General features: G+C 37.9%; 1 protein-coding gene across 15 annotated transcripts in view; it reads right to left on the reverse strand.

Annotated features, from left to right (window-relative positions):
- Positions 1-24,392, reverse strand: part of LOC135746584 (guanine nucleotide exchange factor DBS-like) — an 88,359-nt gene that overhangs the window by 19,823 nt on the left and 44,144 nt on the right. For 14 of the 15 annotated variants that reach the window (XM_073814212.1, XM_065265194.2, XM_073814210.1 and 11 more), the window contains exons 3-8: positions 19,392-19,506; positions 16,703-16,793; positions 2,182-2,301; positions 1,979-2,095; positions 925-1,074; positions 477-601 (exon numbers count right to left, since the gene is read on the reverse strand). In XM_073814212.1, the coding sequence (XP_073670313.1) occupies positions 477-601; positions 925-1,074; positions 1,979-2,095; positions 2,182-2,301; positions 16,703-16,793; positions 19,392-19,506 (718 nt within the window). Of the gene's footprint in view, positions 1-476; positions 602-924; positions 1,075-1,978; positions 2,096-2,181; positions 2,302-16,702; positions 16,794-17,061; positions 17,713-19,391; positions 19,507-24,392 lie in introns of those variants that run through there. The other variant, XM_073814215.1, reaches the window with a different exon arrangement.

The raw sequence follows: 24,392 nt of genomic DNA on the forward strand, positions 1-24,392 counted from the left end.
TACAGAAATCAACTACAGGCATAAAAGCACCACAAATGCCTCATGCATACTTTGCAACATTGAAGTCACTCTTTAAAATGACATGAAAACGATAACACAGACCGATTTTTTTATCCTTTAAGTTTGAGATTTCATCCTTAAATATAAAACATATCCACATATAAATAATAAAGTGTGACAGGAAAAGCCTGTGGATATTAAACACAGACAAGCATCTGCACCCCAGAACGCTCCATTATTCAAAGGGTCACAACCTCAGTATATTACTGTCAGTTGACGCTGGTCCGCACATATGCCTGTCGTTTGCTGGATAATATACACCAGGTGGCTGTGTGTATAAACACACCTGACCAGATCTTAAATCTTGCTAAAACAACTTAACAAGGACACGTAGAGGTTCATTGTTACATTTAAAGCATCTTGTTTTTCTTTTTTTTGCATTGAAGAGCACTAACTACTATCACATGGACACACACCTCTGAACCGTAGACAAGTTTTCCAGTTCATCCTGGTTCATGGTATAATCTGGATCTTTCACCAGCGGCTCATTGATGCTCTCCAACAAACGTCCTCCTTGACAGAGAGCAATCCTCAAGTCCTCCTGCATACAAAGTGACCCGCTATTCAGTCCGACCCCATCGAATGCAAAGCATGAATTATTAAATCCAACCCTTTTATAATTTCTTTATGGCTTATGGTCATGTGATCCATTCATATTAAATTGTTTATTACACTGTAGTATATCTAATCTTATTTAAGGTTGGCCGTTCAGATTGGGAGAATTCCATGGAACGCTAAAGTTCCTTGGAAAAAAGGATAAAAAAAACTCTTAGTTAATTTAAAACTGCATTTTAGTGTTTTATAATACACTCTACATTCAGCCAGTTATTATGAAAAATAACCCAAGTAATTTTCTTTTCTGACCTTCATCCTGTCTTTCTTCTCAATGTGGATGGTCAGAAGGTTAGACGTGGCCTCTACATCATTGGGCAGTTCTGTCTCCGCCAGCTCCGTCCCGAACGCCTGGAGAGTCTGTGCCGTTTTCTTCACCATCAGAGCGAAACCTTCAATGGCCTGAAAGTACGTTGTGAAGCAAAAATCATAAATTATACAGCAACCCATCACTGAATGAATCAGAACAAAAGCATACATTATAAACAAGTGTGTGGTACTTAAACACAATGCAGATCAATACAAAAGTGAAGAAAATCAATTACTGATTACTTAAAAGCAAGTCCACAAATGATAAGGGAAGAGAAGCAATTCATTTGTTTAAAGATAAGGGAGTGTATTATTGCACTATTTTAGCGTTTTAGGGCATAGTATTCAATTGATGGTTGGGATGGCCTACTTAATTAAGTATTTAAGCATTTGGTTTAGGGATGCTTAACGATTAATCGCGATTAATCGTTAGCAGAATAAAAGTTTTTGTTCACATCATATATGTGTGTGAACTGTGTATAATAACTTTGTATAAATAAATGTACACACATGCATGTATATGTTTTAGAAATGTTTACATGTGTATATACATTTGTATATTTATGTATAATTTATATTATATATAAATATAAATACTTAATAAATAAATAAATATATATATATATATATATATATATATATATATATATATACTTTTTTTTTTTTTTTTTCTTAAAATTATACATGAATGTGTTCATATTTATATATATATATATATATACATATTTATTATACACAGTTTACACACATATGTAATGTAAACAAAAACTTTTATTCTGCTAACGATTAATCGCGATTAATTGTTTAGCATCCCTAATTCGGTTAATATCATGATTTCATTTTTGACAAATTTAGCGGCCTTTGCATCTGAGCTCTTCATTATATTATTGTTTCATCTGTCTGTTGTGCCGTTTATACGTCTTAACCAACCCATGTCTGTTCATTGTTTCTTTCGTCTGTCCATCCGAACAGCACAGAAGAGAGTGTCGGTACTCACAGTACGGTGTGAAATCCATTTCTCGTGGCAGTACTCCTGCGAACCGCCCAATTCCTGAGTGAGCTGTGTGCGGTCGATGTAGCTGTGAAGCTCAGTCACAGAGCTGAGCATTATAACCTACAAACACACACATACACACATACTTTATGATGAACTGTCAGCATGTACTTCATTTTATTTCATTATTTTATATACACACTTACCGGCACTTTCATTTTAAACTCATCCTTGTTTAATTTAAATAAAATGTCTGAGATTGTTCGCTGGAAGAGTGTTGTGGGTCTCAGTACCAGCACCAGCTGCAGGTTGCCTGGGAAAGAGCCCTGCGGATCACACACACACACGAAAACATAGATAAAGCAACTATAGCAAAATAAATATTAATCCCCTGGTCCATGTATGTGAGCCAGTGCCAGATTCAAACCCTCTCCCTTAGCGTTTCTAGTAGCCACACATACACATACCTACATCCTGTTGCCATGACAACTCCATTTCTTGAGAGACTAGAAAGGCTAACAATGGTCTCACTATGCCTCTCATCCTCTCTGAATGAATGAATGTATGTATGAATACACACAATCCCCTGGAGGAGCACCAATGTTTATAGACTCTCCATTAAAATCCCTCCCACTGGGCATCATGTCATATCAAAATATTAAACAGATTGATACAGGGGGATGATGTCGATCTGTAGGGTGGGTCTCCTGTCTCTCAGTGTAACATATAGAGGGGTTTTTGGGTTTGATGCTAACTGTTTTTACTGCAGTAATATCAGATTTGTCAGATCTGACTCTTAAAAAAGTCACATGGTATTAAATATTTTTGAAGTCCGAATAAAACCAAAACTGAAAATTCTCTTTTTTTATGTAATATTATGTAAGACATTATAAAAAAAATGTTCCTTCATAAACTAATCAAAATCTAAAAAGAACTTCCTCCTTCTTGTGGCGATCATTCTCTGATGACATCAGCTAGATGGCGTTGGCGGGAGCATCCGTTAACTCCGCCCCCTCTAAGTGTCAGTCCGCTATAGATGGATTTCAGTCATGTGACCTTTTACGTCATGCCGCCATCTTGAGGACCTACCGAGTACCAGTAGGCTATTGACAAGCATTGGCTACCTTGCTACGATTTACGGATCTCTTATCTTTTACTGTCTATGATTCTTACGGATATAGTAAAGGGCTACGAAAGACAACATGTCACATCTCGACTGTCATGAAAATAAACGCTACTTTGGTTAGGGTGTGATGCCTTCTCGATCCCTGATGCGTTCTTCCAGCCGCTGTCCGCTGCTACCGAACTACCACTATTTTACAACATAAGAAGGCGCGACACAACATGAAACTTTGCTCAAAGTATCACCTGGATCTCTACACATGAACGCGAGCATTGAGAACATTGTTTGTGTACACGGAGTTTACTAAAAATAAAGGTTTTGTACAACCGACTTTGGCTGTTATGGTGTCCGCTCGTCATCTCTGCCAGACGTAAATAATCGATTTCCGAATGCGAATGAATGAATCTCATATGAGGCTCCTTTTTCAACTAGAAGGAAAATTTTGTTTTTCACTTGCGACAAAACAACGAATTATCCGTGCATTTTTATGGAACTATGCTTTAGGAGATATCAATCTTTACCCTCCTCCCTCCTTACGTCGCAATTGGAGATCGATACATCTTGACTGGGAAGGTGGCGGCAAGGGGACGCCAAATCATCCAAAGTCAGTTGTTCAAAACCTTCTTTTTAGTTAACTCTGTGTTCACAAACAATGTTCTCAATGCTCGAATTCACGTGTAGAGACACAGGCGATACTTCGAGCAAAATATCATGTTGTGTTGAGCCTTCTTAGTGTTGTTAAAATAGCGATTTTGATGCTCACAGCATATTGAAGGCATAGCTTCTAGTTCTTTTGCGACCACTTCAGGTCCTCAAAATGGCGGAAGACAAGTGAGTGACGTCAGCTGATATCCATGTATAGGTCCCATTTCTGAATGAAACGCCTACTTTTCTATATCCAATCATAGCACAGTGGAAAACATAGGCCACACCCACTATTTGCAAGATCTTCAGTCTTACTTGGAAATACGCCACAACACGGACGTAAAGTCAATCGCGACTTCCGGTTCACGGACACTTTAAATAAATCTATTTATTACACGTATCGGTATACTACTTCATTCTGATTGGTCTGGTGCGATATTACGATTAGTCTGCTAAGATTAAAAACACACCTGTCATCTAGCTACTGCATGTGATCTTGACCGGTATTACTTTTACATTTAAAGTATCACTACGCTGTCTCTTTTCTCTTTTTGTTAAATTTTTTTTATTTTGTCACAAGATATATATTAAGTACCTTTGTAATAACTGGAAAATGTAATCCCAAAATAAACCCCAACATGGTAATATACTCTAATGCTGCATTCACACCAGCCGCGGAAGAGGCGTCAAGCGCGACTAATTTCAATGTTAAGTCAATGGAAAGACGCATCGTCTGGAGGTCTTTGAACTTTGGCGGAAAAACGCACCACCTTAACCAATCAGGACTTGCTCAAGTAGTGACGTGATAACAGGAAGCGAGCGGAGTCACAAAATTTCTGCATGAATGTCTCGATGACTAGAATTTTACGCACCGCTTTCATGCACAAATGTTCAAGCGGCAAATAAGACACGGTAGACGCGAATTTGACGCCTCAAATGCGGCTGGTGTGAACCCACAGTAAGATCCTGATTACCCTTGATTTGTGATAACAGCTGGATGGATGTATATTACCCCTTACTTAAATATGTTAAGGGGCAGTCACACTAGAATTTAAGCATGCAAATATTTTTGGACATTACTGCTAGTATGGGCGGGAAACGCTTCGTAAATACAAGTTCTTTGGTTTTGTCCATTTTAACTGTTTAGTAGAGAGAAAGGTCACGTAGTGACGTATTGGTTTTCTACAAGTCAGACATTCACGTAATACAAATTCGCATGTCATAGTTCAGCTGACTTGAACTTTGGTATGCAGCAAAATGCTAAATATAGATTTGCGTTTACTGGAATTTTTTTGCATGTGTGACCGCCCCTTTACAAAGTTAATATAGATTTAAGAAAATGTATGTAAAACAAATATAAAACCTTTTTAAAAGAACATTTAATACAATAATTACTGGAAAAAAAAGTGTCAGAAAAATAACAGCATGTTGCGTACAAACTAAATGTGAAGCACTGCGTTCCTCGCTCTAGATTACTCTCAGGTTTTAACTTTGTGTCATGCAAATTTTTTGCTTGAGTTGAATATTTTCGACTTGCGTGATGAATAGCGTGTGTTTTGCAGCAATCGCACCTCCCAATTCGTGTCATTCACATGGCCCCACGCGGGATTGCGTCTTTGCTTTGACTTTGTAAGTAATCTACTAGCGCAAATCGTAGAATGCGTGTTTTATGTGTACGCACCATAACTCTGAGTAAGCAATAGTAATAGTGATGGTTACCATGGCAATCACCTTAAATTAGGTCAAGTTTTTGTATTGTATTTCCCTTGCACGATGTACAGTATCCAAATCACTCTGACTGCAGACCAGAAGATGGCAAGTTGCATTTATCACATTTGATATAACACTTGGGCCGTCCCAAGAATCACGATTGCATGCTTACAGGTCTGCGTGAGTCTGCCAACATGAGATAATCCTACAGTCTGTCATGCTGAAATTCCTCCAGCTCTGTCTTTCAAGGGAAATTTATTTTCCCTGCCCCCCTTTTTCTCCTTGGACAGTGTCGCTGTTTGTTTTGACTCTCGCTTAACAATTAGGGACGCGTGTGATTCAAGGGCTAACAGGACCAATTGGTGTGGCAAATAGATGGACTGGTTTCAGAGTGGATTAACTGATATCTACATTTTACATTTTTATGCATTGGGAGACACTTTTATCCGAGGAACTCACAAGCTATATATTTTTTCATTATGTGTGTTTGCTTGAAAGTGAATCCCTGAACTTTTGCACTCCTAATGCAATGCTCTACCAATTGAGCCACAGGAACATCTCAAATAATACAGCTTGTTGAAAGAGGTCTGCTAGTACCTTGTCAAGTTTTCAGACTTAGGATTTTTACCTGGCAGACATATAAATAATGTGAAATAACTGCTTACATTGTGGGCGTTAAAACAGAATATAATAACTCTAAGTATATTCCCATTTTTAATCATACGCGAGGGTCCACATACAGTATGCAAATTTCAGAATAGTATGTGTGCACTGTATGTGCAATGCCGGATTTTTGTAACGTTCGAGTACACGTTTAAAAACCGACTATACTCCGGCCTTTACCCTTATGTCCGGAGTATATTCCGGTTTTTCTGTGTACACGAATGTACATGCGCAGTCGAACGCACAGCCTTGGAAGCATACTTTATTTGACTTCTACGTGTACGCAGACATTTGACCAGTGTTGAGGAAAGTTACTTTTAAAAGTAATGCATTACAATATTAAGTTACTTCCCAAAAAAGATACTAATTGTGGAAATTTATGCTAATGTTACTTTTAAGTTACTTTTGCTTTACTTTTTCTTACTTGGCTGAGGCTTGATCTCCTTCAGGCCTTGCAGGTGTTTTTTATGATCGCAAAAATGTCAAGCTCTGGCCTGCCATCCCCGTTTCTGACTCGAACTGTTTCCGCTCAGGCGCACAGAGTGCGTAATTCTACGTTAATATGTTCAGGTTTAATTCATACATTATTTAAATTTTAAATTGAATTTATTAAACTGAAAAGTAACTCGAATTACTTTAAAAAGTAACTTAAAAGTTGAATGTGTACAATTTATAAAGTATTGCGTTACTTTACTCGTTACTTCAGAAAAGTAATATTATTACGTAATGTGCGTTACTTGTAATGCGTCACCCCCAACACTGCATTTGACGCATGTGCATTACGACAAAATGCAATGCATCTCCTGGCCTACATACTACATTCTCCTGTACGCGCATGCGAGTGCTATGGTTACATTGTACACAGGGGTTTGAAAAATTGTGCACACTCTACTGATGACGAAAATTGCAACATGCGCACTGTACTCGGAGCGCTGTAGACGCATAAAAATGGACCATACTTCAGCCTTAAAGCATCACCAAAGAGTTTTTTTTACCTTAAAATAACGCTTCCAAAACAGTTTCAGTCGTTCATCCACTCCAAACAGGGTGAACAGCACTTTCACATTCGCTTTGCAGCCCTCTATCGGCCAAAACCGCACTAAAGAAGTTTCCAAACGTCGGGTAGTGGTCCTGTAGTCCGAGTGAATACTACAAAAACTTGCTTTACGGCAGACCTACAATCCAATCAGAGCCAGCTATGCCTCAGTATTTATGACAGTGGGTAATGGACAATTACGCTTCTAACCTGTAGGGGGAGCAAAGAGCCAAAACTCTTTGGTGTTGCTTTAAGCAACAACTCACAACAGCTTAAAGCCCAGAGTGTAGTCAGCTTTTTCGTGAATGTACGCGCACGGTCGAAAAAATTGCCTTGCAAAGTATACTTCATTTGACTCGTAAGTGTACACATACATTTTGACGTATACGCATTGCAACAAAATGTAATTCACCTCCTAGGCTACATACTACATTCTCCTGTAGGCGCATGGCTGATCTACGCGTAGTGTACAAGATAGGGTTGTAGTCAAGACCACCTCACGTATGCATAAAAACTGGAAAACTATACTTCGGCCTTAACAGTTTTGTAGTGCGAGTTTGGCACCACCCACATTTTCCTTGGAATTTACAAAAATTACTTCTGTTGTATTCTTTATACGCAATGACTAAACCAATACAATTGTCCAGTCACATTAGAAAATTATTTATCATTCAGAACGCCACTCAATTCTATTAAAAACAAGTTTGATTATTAATAAAGAGAGGAGTTTAAATTGAACCCCGCCTTTATATTACTATGACAATATCCAATTCATCTATGCGTATTTGTCCTCAACAAGCCAGCAATAAATGCCGAGTCACAGGGGTCGGGTGCAAGCATGTCGTGAAGCCAGAGAAACCCACCCCATTATTGACTCCTCTATTAAAGCTCATTCAAGCAGATCTAACCAACACAACTCCTTTTTTAAATAGCTTTAGTAAAAGAAGGCTATGGGCCTCTCGCAGAAACTGCAATTATTGGATCACATACCAGCAGCCTTGTTTCATATAAAAACGATTTAAAAAAATAGGACCATTGTGATGTAGATAATTCACACACACACACACACACACACTTTGTAACACACAGACATAAACACACCATGGACACACACACAAGCTGTCTATTATTGATTAATATGATCAAGGTTTCTCCATGATGAGGTAAAAAATTTCATTCACCCTTCCCCCATTCACTTCATTATTATTGGAGTGTGTGTGTGTTGGGGGTAGAGGGGGAAAATGTAAATTTTGTGAGGTGGCCCTGGGACTTAACAGAGGTGCTAACTGGTTGGCTTAGAAATACAGTATTTTATTATTTGGCAATGCTGATAGTGACATTGAAAGATATAGAGTCTTTAATGGCTGATTTAATAAAAATGACAGGAATATGTTATTTTAAACTCTATTTACTACAACACTAAATTAGAAAAGAAAATAAACAAATAAATTCAATGAGCTATCGTTCGACAAATCTCTTGTTGATTGTTGATGACCTTTTTGGCCAATCAGGCGTAGTTATGAGCCAATGCCGAGAAAATATTTATTTGCATATTCATTAGCATGGCTGCTACATTGGACTATCACTAATAGAAAAACATGCTACATTTCAGAAAAGCAACAATTAAAGGAAAAGTGTTAGATGGAGTTACTGTGCGTGTTTATGGGGGTTGTAGCTAGATGTAGAGGTCTCCTGGGAAATCCATATATATGTGTGTGTGTGTGTGTGTATGAGGTGGATAAACAGCATCTCCCGGGATCAGCCGCCACCATATGGATAAACTACACACTAATCACAAACACGCCATGTGGAATTCAATTAACACGCATGCCTCCACGTACTGATTTTTTTAAATTTAATACATACAATTTTATATCAATAAACATTTTTTTTTGCCAAATTGGATGGTAAAATGAGCAACACACAGTCAGAAAAAAATTTGGTACCCGTTTGGGTACATTACTGTACCTATTGTGTACTTTTAAAGGTACAGTTAACTGTTTTGCACCCCTTTAAAGTGACAATGTGTAGTTTTTCAAGTATTTTATTATTCAAAATCAATATCTTTATTCATAAATATGTCCTTATTGGTGTCAAATGACCTCTGGCAATGTTCTGGCTTTTCTTTGTACGCTTAGAATTTCTTCTCTTTATTTACATTGAACGGGTAAGTCCAAGAAAGCTTCCATGTCGTTCCGCCATATTGAAAAACTATAATAGCAGAGAGGGACAAAAAGCACTAGCCTACTGCAACGGGTTTCCACAATGCGTTTTCATTCAGAACATGTGAACCAGCTGAAACGGACAAGGAGATCAGTGAGTACATAACGGCTACTGTAGTTGCAACACGCATTTGGAAAAGCGAGGCGCTAGAGAGCACTGTTCGTTTGAATGCAAAATACTATTTCACCACTAGATGGGGGAAAATCCTACTTACTGTCCCTTTCAATTTAACTACTTTAAAGGTGACATAGAATGATTGAACGGGGTATTTATCCTTGTTCTGTGATGTGACATGTAGACAAAAATGTTTTTGTTTGGGTCTGTAATGAAGCTTCCTAAAAACCTCTCTCAGATAGCTCTATTAGGGTGGGGGATTTTAAACAAGTGGTTTTGCACCTATTTGGCTCCCCCTACTGGCTTAACTTGCAATCTCATTACTGATTGGCTGACTTTGCTGCCCCTCAAAAAATGTAGCCAATTATTTTAAAGTGGAGGGGCAGTGAGATGCCTGTGATGTTTTTCAGATTGGGCCGTTTTCTGGCTGACATTTCTAAAAGAGGAATTTCTATGAGACTGAGATGTTTAGCATGTCTAGCACTTTTTGTATGTTTGTGAATGCGGGTAGACTACCATTATTCAACAATGACAAGGTAAAAATGTTTTTTATTCTCTGTCCCCTTTAAGGTACACAAAAGGTCCTTATGGGTATAATATTGTACCCCAAAATTTACTACATTTCAATGTGTTGTATAACCATAAAAGCATGGGCGTTGGAACCATTATACGTGGGTGGGACAGGACCCACCCACTTTTTAAGACCAATGATAATGGACCCATCCACTTTTTCTCTAATTTAGCGCATTTGTCTGTTCACTTATCAAAGCGCTGTTAGTCCAAATCCATTCCACTAGAGCAGGGATCCCTTACCTTTGCTTTTTTTACACCGCGGACCCGTTTCAGCTTTAAACATAATTCGCGGGGGTGAGTGGACGCCGAGTTGCTGTTCGAACATAGTGCTGAAAAACCTCATTTGCCAAATGTATAACGTTTTAAACAGAAGTAAACGTCAAACAACCATGCATTAGGGAAATTAATAACTGCTTTATTTATAGTATATTTTCTATAGACGTGTAAAACCATATTATAGCGTATTTTTTTATTTTCATTGTTTCACGAGTTTGCCTGCCCATTTAGTCTTAATAATTAACGGTAAACGAACTTAGCTTGCTGTTCTTAAAGGCAGCTCGAACCTTAGGTCGGACTCGAGCCCCAAGTTCAAGTTTTTCTTACCTTTTATTTCCTCAAAATAAAAAATAAACATTGTAGCCTACTGTCAGCAGAGTAGAGAAAAAAAATGACACAGAGAAAGATAAATGAAACAGGACATCTGTCATTATTTGCAAAATATTTAAAGGGCTATTACCAGAATTTCGACCGTAATAGGCTACTGTCTTTAATTTAATAAACGCAAATGTTCAGGCTAATTAAAAGGAAACGTGAAAATGTCATCTATTGCAGTAAATGTATTTTTCGGGGTGGGGGTTTATGTGGGGACCCACCCACTATTCATTTGCTTCCGACGCCCATGCATAAAAGCACAAAAATGAATCTTTGAGGGTAGCGACTGCACTTTTTGTACCGTTTTTCTGACTGAAATACAACGGCTTATAATTTAAGGAAACTTGACATATTTTCATAAATGTCTCCACGTGATAAGTCACCTCTCACCCCAGACTAGCCTCAAGCCCTGTGCAAACATCACAGTAATGTGCAGCTCAGCATCACAAGTGAAATGTCCTCACATCAGTGCCTCTGCTGAATGGATGTAAGGGAGCCAGTGAGGTGTATCCTGACACTACAAGTCAAAATTAGGGTCACTGTTAAAATCATGTTTTTAGTCTTTTATTATTAAGATTATTATTATTTATATAGTTTTACATACAGAAGGAAAGACAACCATAAATATACACTTCTTCAATAAGTGTACTCTCAGAAAAATGGTACAAAATTTGCCACGGGGACGGTACCGTTTAAAAAGGTCCTAATATGTGATATATACCATTTAAAGTTGGCCAAGTTGGAGAGAGGGGTGCGGGATCAGCAAAGGACCTTAAGCCGAGCGTCTGCACTATATGTCAGTGCACTGTCCACTACAACATCAGCTCCGACATATAATGAACCTTTGAGGTACCAATATGCATCTTTAAAAGTGTACTTTTTGAAAAACCACAGCCCCAGTGACAACTTTTGTACACTTGTACCTTTATTTTTGCACTCTAAAAAATGCTGGGTTGTTTTAACCCAGGGCTGGGTCACTATTGGACAGAACACACTGCCGGGTTAAAATGACCCAACTGCTGGGTTATTTTAACCCAACTGCTGGGTTGTTTCAAGATGGTTGATTGACAATAACCCAGCAATTGGGTTAAAACAACCCAGCAGTTGGGTCATTTTAACCCGGCAGTGTGTTCTGTCCAATAGTGACCCAGCCCTGGGTTAAAAACAACCCAGCAATTTTTAGAGTGTGAGAGTGTGTTTCTGTATAGGTCATGGGTTTCAACCCAGGGACACACATACAAAAAAATATGCCTTGTAATGCACAGTAAATCGCTTAAAATATAAAAGCGTCTGCCAAATACAAAAATGTAGATGCAATAATGACTAAAAAAATTCAGAATGCATCTCATGAAGGTACTGTAGTTAAAAGAGAGGATATACATTTTGATGACTTTATTGTTATTATAACTATAAGGAGGACAATGCAGTTTGGCCACTTGTGTACAAGAAAGCATTTCAAAGGCACCTATTGGCCTGGTATCTTTCTCTTGAATGGCACCATGCCCCAAAACATTGCCTGATTCAACACAATTTCAAATATAATGCTGAAAATGGACATTGATGCGAATGTCATTGAGGGGACGCTTTCCTTTCTTTCAACACAGGACTCTCTTAACAACCTCCCCTGAGACACAGAAGAGCCTTAACGAAAGATGGCCACCCGCTCTTTCAAGTAACAAAGAAATAATATGTTTAGTGCCGGTAAAAACAAAACCAGTCAGAGGCATAATTTCAATGACGAAGGACCTACAACCACAGCTGGCCGGCCTACAGACTGGACGAAATGTAAGAGAGGTGTTTTAATAGTCTGCACTGTGTCGGCTGTCAGCTGTCCAACGTTTCGGCTCTTCAGAATTTATTTATGTGTCACTGTGAAACAATCTGGCGGTTTATGTTGCACTTGAACCATTAGGTAAAACCAGACCATCGAATGCAATATAAATGCGCAATAAAAAGTATACGACTAACAATGATCATGCGATATTAATAATGTATGTACTTTGCATTAAAAAAAAAACACACAAATGTATACAATTTGTGTGTATTGGGGTATTGAGAATGATCATTGGTCATCCATTACAAATAAAAACAGGAACAGTGCATTTTAGCGAGATGTTTAGCTGTGTCTAATTAGCATACATTAGCATTTTTAACACGCATTTCAATTTCCTAAATTGAATTACATTGGGCCGTTCAGAGAAGGTTTCCACCAGACTTTCTTAAAGGGTTTCTTTGTTCGTTGGTGCATGGTGTCGAAAACACGAAATCAGTTCAATCTAAAATGCAAAACAATTAATAGTGCCATTTCTAATAACAAAATGAGAGGAAGGCACCCGGGATTCTGTCATGTCAGAGGAAATAAAGAAGAAATGCAATTAGGAATATAAATGAAATACATTAAGGACATCATTAAACATCTTAATGCTCTGCAGAAGAAAAACTAAAATCTCATTTATCTTCATGACATACAATCTTTTATAGGTAATAAATGTGTCTCACAAAACCAGTCACAAGTTGCACAGGTAAATTTATAGCAATAGACAACAACACTTTGTTGTTTTTATTCAAACTGTAAAAATATTATCAATTTATTAATCATTAATAAAATGCATTGCTAAGGACTTAATTTGGACACCTTTTAAAGGTGATTTTCTCAATTTGTTTTCAATTATTTTTTTTCTTCAATTATTTTTTTGCACCCTCAGATCCCAGATTTTCAAATAGTTGTATCTCAGCCAAATATTATCCTATCCTAACAAACCATTAATGGAAAGCTTATTTATTCAACAATTTCAAGAATTGACCCTTATGACTGGTTTTATTGGATGACAGATCCATGAACTCTTCATTAACACATAAATGTACTAAAAATGTCATTAACAGTTATTGTTATTACTATAATAAATTATTTTGGTAACGAAGGTTGCTATATGGGAAATGTATTAAATTCATAAGAGGACTTTGTTTTTGTTTTGTATAGATTTTAGGCACGTGTTGGAAAATCTCCTCAGGCCGTAGCACACCAGCTGCATTGCTGATAACCATATCCAATACAACCATATGTAGTGTGATGGAGAAGAATGAATGAAAAGAATGAATTACACACTTATGTGTGTGTGTGTGTGTGTGTGTGTGTGAGAGAGAGAGAGAGACACACACACACACACACACACACACACACACACATTTACACAGACAGAGAGAGAGAAACAGTGTGAACCTTTTTTCAAAGCTGAAGTAGGTTTGTAGGCTACATTGAAAAAATGCTCCCTCATCGAAACAAACAGTAAATGAAAAGAGAAGCACCGTACAAAAATCACTAAACACTCTGAAACACTGAAGAGCTTAAATGAGTACGTAATGGATTGTGTAAGATGCACTGTTCATGCTACAGGCTGTTCAATAACATAATTAAATATTAAGTGCATGCTGCTCATTACAATAACTCCAAACATGCACTTCAATTACACCCATGATGACATGGACACTAATGTTAAGTGTGACCTGTGAATACCTAATTGAAGTTAATAAATCTTTTTTTTACTATAATATTTTATATCTCTATAGCGCCATTACATTACTCTAGGGATTGTAAATAATAAAACAAATATATTAGTATGCTGATGATCACCCGCCCCTCATTACTTCACTTGGCAGAGAAACAGTGAGAATGTGTTGCCCTGACATTTTGTAGGTTGAGCCAATGTTGTCGTTTCGGGATGGTTGGGATAAACAGATCTTTTACAGCTCTGATAGCACTTTTCTTGGGAATCAAGGTATGAATTGATAAAAAAATAATTGACCTTGCATTTGAAGATGGACTTGGTTAGACTTATATTATGAATATATTGGAGAATGTAATTAAAATTACTGCCTTCTGCTGGGACAAGGAAAACATCTTGAACCAAGTTAAAGACTGTTAATCTGATTAGCCCAGTGACCTCTCCCCTACTGACCACCATACCTCAACACACCTCTTATGCCGAACACACTTTTTGAAAGTCTGGTAGTGTCTTATAACAACACGTATAACATCACAATAACACAGATGTCGTCAAAATAACAATAGTGGCATAATTGTAATTGAATGATGACATCATAGCAACAAATGTGACATCATAGTGATGCGTTACAATGGCACATAAAACTTTGATAGAATCATAATCACACTGATTATCACAAACCATTCCAGCATCTATGGCTAATTCGTGCTCCTTCATAGCTCAGAGGGAAACGAAGACGACACACGTTTTGCTTTACGGAGCGACAGCAGCAGGTAAAAAAGCTTCCTAGAACCAATAAAAGAGTCCAAGAAAAACTCGAATGATATTAAACAAAGAACTAAAACTTTGAGAGAGAGTTTTGTGAACGCTTTTCCCAGTCATGGACCAGCACACTAAATCATTGCGCCATCCCTCTCCTGCTGTTCTGTAATACGTGCTCCAGTTCATGTCAAGCAAGGAGACCGCGTCCCCTGCCCAAAATACAGTACAACATACAGTAAGTGCTGCCATTTGTTGCATAAACGTTGTCTTGAGTTTTTAATGAATAGTGTATTTGCATTTTGCGCAAGAGTAGTAGATCGGATAGATATCCGTATTAACAAGACACATTTATTATCGTTATCGATCGTTATGAGGTCATAGTGTGGTCGTTATGACGTCATAGTGTGGACGTTATGATGTCGTATTGTGGTCGCTATGACGTCGTAGTGTGGTCGCTATGACGTCGTAGTGTGGTCACTATGACATAGTCGTAGTGTGGTCACTATGACATAGTCGTAGTGTGGTCGCTATTGACGTAGTCATAGCGTGACAAGACGGATTTATTATCGTTATCGATCGTTATAAGGTCATAGTGTGGTCTTTATGACGTCGTAGTGTGGACGTTATGATGTCGTAGTGTGGTCGTTATGATGTCGTAGTGTGGACGTTTTTACGTCCTAGTGTGGTCGCTATGACGTAGTCGTAGTGTGGTCGCTATGACGCCGTCGTAGTGTGGTCGTTATGACGTCGTCGTAGTGTGGTCGTTATGACGTCATCATAGTGTGGTCGTTATGATGCCATCGTAGTGTGGTCGTTATGATGCCATCGTAGTGTGGTCGTTATGAACGCCGTAGATTGGTCGTTATGACGTTGTAGTGTGGTTGTTTTGATGTAGTAGTGTGTTTTTTTATGACGTCATAATAACAAGAGCTGAAACTGATAACATCTACTCGTTCTGTTATTTATCAGCAAACGTCACTTAACCAAAAACCTTGCAGATGATTTGCTGTGTTTATGCTGGTCCAGATGTCTACAGCACATCACGTGGCCTGCAGGACATCTCTGTGGTAGATTTAAATATTTAGGGCTTCTATCAAAAGAAGCGAGAGACTTGTGTAGATGACCTCAGACTTGAAATAACACACACAACAAAAAAAGACACTTTTGTAATCAGTATTATTTTCTAAATAATCTCTAAAAACCTATCTTAATCCTTAAAACAAAAAACCCAAAATCTTTCAAAAACCTTCAAAGTTACAATTCATTGTATGCTCAATAAACTTTCCTAATAAAGACTTGTTTTCTGAAAAAATCTTGAATTACGCGAATTGTTCTTACCATACCATATTCTGTAAACAAACACCAAAATACACTGCGTAAATTTAATATCAACTTCACTTCTTAAGTGATTTATATTATTTTAAAGATGTTCAGACAAAAATTCTGACCAACAAAGAGATTCTATCTTCTATTTTAGCCTACGGCACCTCTCTGTCATATCCTGTTCTCATAACACGCATGGCTAAACACCTCCACAGAAAACATGCACAACAGTTGTCCATTAACACCCAAACACATATATACTGTAGATTTAATCTTGCAGTGCTCAAACAATGTGATATATTTCAAAGGAACTGCATTTCTACACTGTATGCATGCACATCTTGCACAGATCATGTCTTTATTTATTTACCCCCTCCCAACACGCACACTCCGAGACTCACCGCAATCCGCAGCAGCGTTCCCTTCACTGACGCCCATCTGTCTTGCCGCCGGTCAATGACGAGAATGAAGCCGACCCCCGTCGAGCTGAGACTGAAAATCAGAGAGACAAACATCACCATGGTAGCAAGCACACACACCTCCAAAAATGATAAACACTAAAATCCTGTAGATGCTCGCGAGCTCCATTGCATCATCATCAGTATCAACCATCTGCATCATTCTAACACACTGCAGTCTATAAAATGTACACGCAAATCATGATGTCATTCCTAGAAAGACATCTGCACCCCTAGAGCGATTGAGTTTTAAATGCTAAACACATACATGAACGTTGAAGAGCATAAATCCAAGACGCAACTGTGGCAACGTAGCGCAGAGATGCTGAGCTGGTTGCTACGTCCATCACCATGGAGAATGACTTCTTGCCACACCAGCGATATCAAGAGGCTCCTTTCTGGTTACCACGGCAGCTGGAAATCCAAGTCGGAATGTAAAACCTTTAAAATCCCCCTCTAATCCTTAAAATCCAAATGTCTTTCAGAAAAGGAGGATTGCTGTCGATTTCAGTGTACACACAGATGGTTTCCCCGTTTTCGGCGTACCTTCGCCTCCAAGCGCTCTGTTTATGGTTCCATTTGAATGAGTGCCACACCGTGAGCACAGACCATGAAAGCAGCTACAGTCTGCCTCCCTCTTCCAAGCGACCAATCACGGGGCATCAGCTGCTTCCCCTCAGCCAATCAGAGCACAGTCGAGCGCTGACAGACAGCCAAGCTCAAAATGTAGCCTGATTGTGGGATGTGGGCGGGAGAAAGATGCTGATTGATATGGAAAGCTCCGCCCACCAAAAACTGGCACTGCAGATACCAGTGTAGCAAATGTGGCGCCATTACCGTGACACACAGATTGTGCATCTCTTTCTTTGGCTCAGTCTGTTCTCCCCACTAAATTTCACACATCTCTCCCCTCGACGGCACCTCTCAGCTCTCCGCCCAAGGCTGTTTTTTCTGGAGCATTTGTTCTTTGCTCCTTTCAGGACGAAAGGATGGAGAAAAAAGGAAGGGGAGAGATGTCGGGGGTCTTATCTGCTGAAAGGCTCAGTGCAGTTCTGTACTGACACAATGAGTAATGACCTTGAGTGTGTCTGTCAGTAATAAAGATCATAAATGCGATTAAAACCATCACTGTAATTACAACTCTCCATTCAAAGGCTGCTGGGAGATTCTTGCACCTTTGGTTCGATGCAAATGATTTATGTTCTCGTTGGTTATTACTGTTTTTAATTACCTTTCTGTTGTATTAGTAGTGTTGTGGACTATTTTGTCTTTTCACATTATATTTAATTCTATACATAGTATGATCTGGGAACAATGAGATATATTATTCATATAATGAATTAGCATTTTCATGAATAAAAATAATATAACCAGGGTAAATGAATTCATGGATTAAATATTTTATATGTTTAACATTTCAGGCAAAATCAAAAGAAAAATGACCTTGACCATCTGCTTTTGTGAGGTTTGTGCATCTCATGCTAAAAAAATATGTATATGTATAAACTATCGGCCAGTAGTGTTACAAATTGCTTTTATTAACCCATACCAATTATTTGCAGACATTTCAGTGCATCTTTAATATTATGCTTTTTTATTTAAATATGTGTACAGTACAACAAATATTATTATGATGTAATTATACTTAATGCAATAATTATTGTTCTTTTCAGCTAGATATGAATTTATTATGTTTTACACTTGGGTGACATTTAGCTGCCGTATTGACTCCTGAACTTTTTTTTATCATATACAGAACTCAATCCAATTACACAATCACATCTTTGTTCCCGATTGGGATAATGGAAATACAGAAGAGAAAGTGAGAGAAAAAAAGAGATCTGATTTTGGAATCAGAAACGTCTTATTAAAACAAAAAAAGTGGAGGTTAAATAAAATTCAATTTCACTGGAAAATTGAAATGGCACATGGACCAGTGAATATTTGGGGGGATTAAAATAAAAAAAATCATTTATTCAACATTATGTAAATCACTGATAGGAAGGGTTCTCCAAATCAACACTAATAGTACCTTCTCACAGAATGTTGTGTATTTAAATTAACACCATCCAAGAATGCATATGTAAAGCACCGGGTATTAAGATGACCAGATTACCTCGTTAACCTCGTACAAGAAATAATTACACATTCTAATTTAATATGCATGATGAATATTAATAAGGTCACACACACAAAAGCATGCAGTCACCTCATTAAAATGCAAAATGCAAGCTGCTACTGGCTGGTGTTAGATCGCCCTCTGCTGGTAATTTGTGTGTTAAAGGGATTGTTCACCTAAAAAAATCATCTCATGTTGTTACAAACCTGTATAAATTGTTCTGACAAACACGAAGAAAGAGATTTTGAGGAATGTTTGCAACCAAACTGATCAGAGACCCCATTGACTTCCATAGTATTTTTTCCTACTTTAGAAATGAATGGGGCTCATGATCGGTTTGGTTATTAACATTGCCCAAATTATCTTCCTTCGTATTCATCAGAACAAAGAAATGTATACAGGTTTGTAACAACATAAGAGAAAGTAAAAAATGACAATAATATAATTTTTTTGGGGTGAACTATGCCTTTAAGTGCAACACAGGATCAATCCATGCAGGTCTCTGTTTCTCACCTGGGAACACTGGTAAGATACGTCAGCACGTTGTGAAACTCCTCTTCCTCCAGCTCACCAAACGCCGGGTACTCCGGAAAAATTATGATGGGACTGCCATTCTTTCCTCGACCACCTGGACACATACAGGTTTAAAAGACGACTGTTGTAAGCAATGCCTTTTCACTCCATTGTGCCTTCTAACATGCATGCACAATTATTGACATTTTAATGCACTATATAATAAGCTATGTACTTCAACATGAACACAATGCTTCTGTACTTATAATGTATCTGATACCCACAAGAGGGCACTTTCACATCGTCCTATGCAAGGCATGAAGATTAAAGCAGAGACTCACATAGAGAATTATATAAAGACACATCAAGGTGCCAAGCCTCTAAATCTATCCCATCACAGAGCTTTTCCAAACAGTACCTTTTAATTATTACAGTGACAAATAAAAGCCTCATTACTGGTCTAAGTGTGTTGGTTTAAGTGCTAAGTGTGTGTTTGGCGCAGTGTGTGGTTTAGCCAGAGGTCATGTGATCATCTGTGTGCTTTTAGTTGTGATTAATAGAGCAGAATGGATCAACTGCAGAGCTCAATTATTTTAACACCTCCTTCACACACACACACACACACACACGCACGCACGCACGCACGCACGCACGCACGCACGCACACACACAAGGTGAAAAGGACACCTCTGTCGCATTTGTTATTATAAGCGGTGCAAAACCAAAGTGCTCATTTCCATCTGGACCATGAGAAAGGAGACACTGTAACTCGCAAATATTAAGATATGCTCTCCAAGAAGATCCCGGCTTCCTGGACCCAGACACACTGGGAAAAACTAGAAAAATAAAGTACACAGTACAACAGTATAAAAGAGTGTACTGTAAATGAAATGGATAGTTCACCCAAAAATGTCTTTCCAAACTTGTAAGACCTCCGTTCATCTTCAGAACACAGTTTAAGATGTTTTATATTTAATCCGAGAGCTTGTTGACCCTTCATTGAAAATCTATGTACGGTATACTGTCCATGTCCAGAAAGGTAACAAAAACATCACTAAAGTAGTCCATGTGACATCAGTGGGTCAGTAAGAATGTGTTGAAGCATCGAAAATATATTTTGTTCCAAAAATAAAAAAAATAACGACTTTATTTCAGCATCGTCTTGTCTTCCGGTTCTGTTGTGAAGCGCATGCACAAGACTAAAGTTACGTGAGTGGTGTGACGTGGCTGACGTGTTATCTGGTGCGCCCCAGCTGTTTTTTTTGTGCGCCCAAGCTTCGTTTACAGTCTGAGGGAGACACACGCTGTAATTTTGAAAAAAAAAAGGATAGGATTACACGTCATCCACGTGAATGCAGTCACGTGACTTTAGGCACAACAAGAAGACAATGCTGAATAAAGTTGTCACTTTTGTTATTTTTGGACCAAAATGTTTTTTCGATGCTTCAACACATTCTAACTGACTCACTGATGTCACATGGACTACTTTGATGATGTTTTTATTACCTTTCTGGACATGGACAGTATACCGTACATAGATTTTCAATGGAGGGTCAGAAAGCTCTCGGACTAAATATAAAACATCTTAAACTGTGTTCTGAAGATGGATTGAGGTCCTACAAGTTTGAAACGACATGTCATTTATGACATTATTTTCATTTTTGGGTGAACTATCCCTTTAATAACACAGAGTACAAGAAACAAGATTAGTGTCGATTGAATACTGTACAATAAAACAGAAAAGGGCTTACAAAAAGTTACACTTACAAATATAGTAACGCATTGTGTTTAAAAAAATTTTTTTATCAGCCATTATAGATGAACCAAACTAATAATCCCACCATAAACTTTAGCCAACAGCTGAGGTGAGTGTCCAGATATTTGGGAGCCATGTTTAATAGAATCATTGTCACATAAAATTACCCCTAAGAACAAATAAATGTACAATACAATTTTTCCATAAACAGTAAGAAAATACAGAACTTCAAAACACTGGTGACCTCAGTTTTGTGTGATTACATCAGATACACATACACACCCTATATGATAATGATAACATCAGGCATATTCCTCTGAAATGGCCTGGCATGGGAAAAAAGGAGCAAAGAGGAAATGAGGAGGAAATAAACAGACAGAGCGTCTTAACTATAGAGGTCTGTCATTAAATCTAGGTGGAGAACCGAGGCCGAAGACCAGAGGAATATTTTTACCATGAGAACGTGTATACACACAGGCGGACAGAGATTTTAAGAAGTCACCACGGCACCAGTCAGCAGAAACTGAAGTACGTGGTGATGCTGGTGACTATAGTAACCAAAGTGACCACAGTCTTTAAATACAGTACTGTCATTAACAGTACATTAAAAATAAAATAGCACTGAACTACCACTGAATCACAGAATGAACCGCACTCATTCTCTTTAATGACTAAGTGAAACAGAACACAAAATTATCCAGTTAGGCGATTCAAAAGAAAACATTGTGAATGTTTTATTGCATGTATAATGTATGAGTTTAAGAGTCAAGTTTGTGAATATTCATAGACTTTCTCTCTCTCATAGACCTGAAGCAGGAAAGCGTGAGAGATTTTTGCAAAAAAATCCACATAATCCTTTAAGCCTCCATTTAACAGCCTAAATGTCCATCAAACATCCATGCAAAGCACATCAGGGAACTGTCATCAAGCGCAGCAGCCATGGCAACACTGAATAATTAAGAGGCTTCCTCCAGTTTGGCATTATCGAGAGGAACCTGAGCCGGGTCCTGACTGGTTTACTTACAGAGACTGGAGAGTTTGTGTTGTGTCTATTGCTGTGTCCGAAAGCGTTCACTCTTTCACTATTCCCTATATGACATTTTGTGTCCACTATATGGGGAAGAAGTGAACAAAAATGAGTGACCAATTTTGGACACTGACCTAAATATCCTGCTTTAGAGAGTACCGTCGCGGAGCTTCATCATATACACATGTGGCTGTATGGATTGTATTGTGAAAAGCTAAAGTTCTTACTGTGTGTCACATTTGTCATGTTCACTGTATTTGTTGATAATAAAGAGAACAAAAACAACTGCTTGTCATGTTTAATTACCATTATACCACAGGGTTGTTTAATGCTTTATTCTGATTGGTTGAATCACAACGTATAGATTAGCTGGACAATCAGTGACACAGAGCTTTTCAAATCCATGCGTTTCAGGGAAGATAGTGAAATCTGGAGCTATAAAAATGTACAGTTTGTGGGAAATAATCTTTTTTTAACCATTAACCCCGCGAACACACTGTATTATAACAAATACACAAAATAACGTTGTTTTTTTAGCAATGAATCAACATCCATTGAACATTTCTCAACCAATCAGAGTAAAGCATTCAACAGGCCCGTGGTCAGGGCCGCCTTAACCTATTGTGAGGCCCCGGGGGCTAAGAGGTTTTGTAGGCCCCCCATCCCCTCGGATTTATAGACACTTAATTTAACAACCACACACAGCAACTTGTGGTGATAATAAAAACAAAATGTGTGAAAGTTTATATGTTTATAAGCTTTATGTTTATATAGTTTTTGGAATATACAAATTTGCTAAATGCTCAGCACAGTTTTAAAAATATAATAAGTTAAATTTAGTTTTAAAGTGAAAATGCATTAATGATAACAAAAGATAAGTCTTTATAGACAGAATCTTGTTTTTTAATCAGTTATTGAAGATATAGTATGCATTGTATTTAGTATTTTTGCATACATAAGCATGTAAAACGAACAAGTATGAATATGCACAAAACAGACAGGGAACATACCTGTATATATCTTTAGATAAAGAGATTATAAATGTGAATGATGCTATCAGGGGATGATCATTTGAGATGGTCTTGTCGCTCTTTACTTGACTTGCACCTTTACCGTTGCGTCTCTTTCTCGTCTTTCTAAACCAACAGATGTGTGTACTACTTCGCGTCTACCACCTTGGGTGTGCATTATTTTAGAATAATTCAACGGCCCATCGTCAATTATTCCTTACTTATGTTTATTTATTATATTTAATAATTATAAACAAAATAGTTAAGTTTGTGAACAAACTTTTTGTTGCCTTGACAAAGCCTGGGTTGAGCTAGCATGATTTAGCATGAGGCTAGTCTCAGTCTCGGACGTCACACCCAAGGACCATTGGCTGAACATCTGATGCATATCGTACACTTTTCTGGAAACACTTCAGTAGCTTTGAAAGTTGTCAGCAGGCATTCAACAGGCCCGTGGTATACAGGTAATTAAAAATAATGCACACCCGTGTTGTAACGACACGACGCTTCGCATCTACCACCTTGGGTGTGCATTATTTTCCAATAATTCAGAGACCCATCGTCGATTATTCCTTACTTATGTTTATTTATTATATTTAATAATAATAATAATAATAATAATCAACTAGATGGTAAAGTTTGTGGACAAACTTTGTTGGCTTGACCAAAGCATGGCCTGAGCTAGCATGGTTTAGCATGAAGCTAGCAAGAAGTCCCAGCCTCGGACGTCACGCCCTCGGACCGTTGGTTGAACATCTGATGCTTCTGGAAACACTTTAGCCGCTTTGAAAGCTGTCCTCTGACTGGTTGAACACAGGATTTTTGATGTGTGTGTCGCATTCTGCAAAGATATTCACTTGGGCCTAATATAAAATAAGTTCACCCACCTTGTTTCCATGACATTGTGTCGGGTAACGTTCAATATAAAAACCCTAAAATATTTACCACATTAGGATAAACGCAATGTTTCAGGAGCGTTCCCTTCACCATATTATCTCTACACTGTCAAATTCCTTGTTGCACTTACATTTTTAAGTTTAATCAACTTAAAATTACAATTTATTGAAACTTTCTTGACTAGTGAGGAGCTGCAATAAATTATTAAAATTTAATTGAAATAACTTAAGCTAATTCAATTAATTTTTATAATTTATAGAAACTCCTTACTAGTCCAGAAAGTTGAAATTCATTGTAATTTCAAATATATT

Source organism: Paramisgurnus dabryanus, chromosome 4 (assembly GCF_030506205.2).
Source record: "Paramisgurnus dabryanus chromosome 4, PD_genome_1.1, whole genome shotgun sequence".
Lineage (NCBI taxonomy): Eukaryota > Metazoa > Chordata > Actinopteri > Cypriniformes > Cobitidae > Paramisgurnus > Paramisgurnus dabryanus.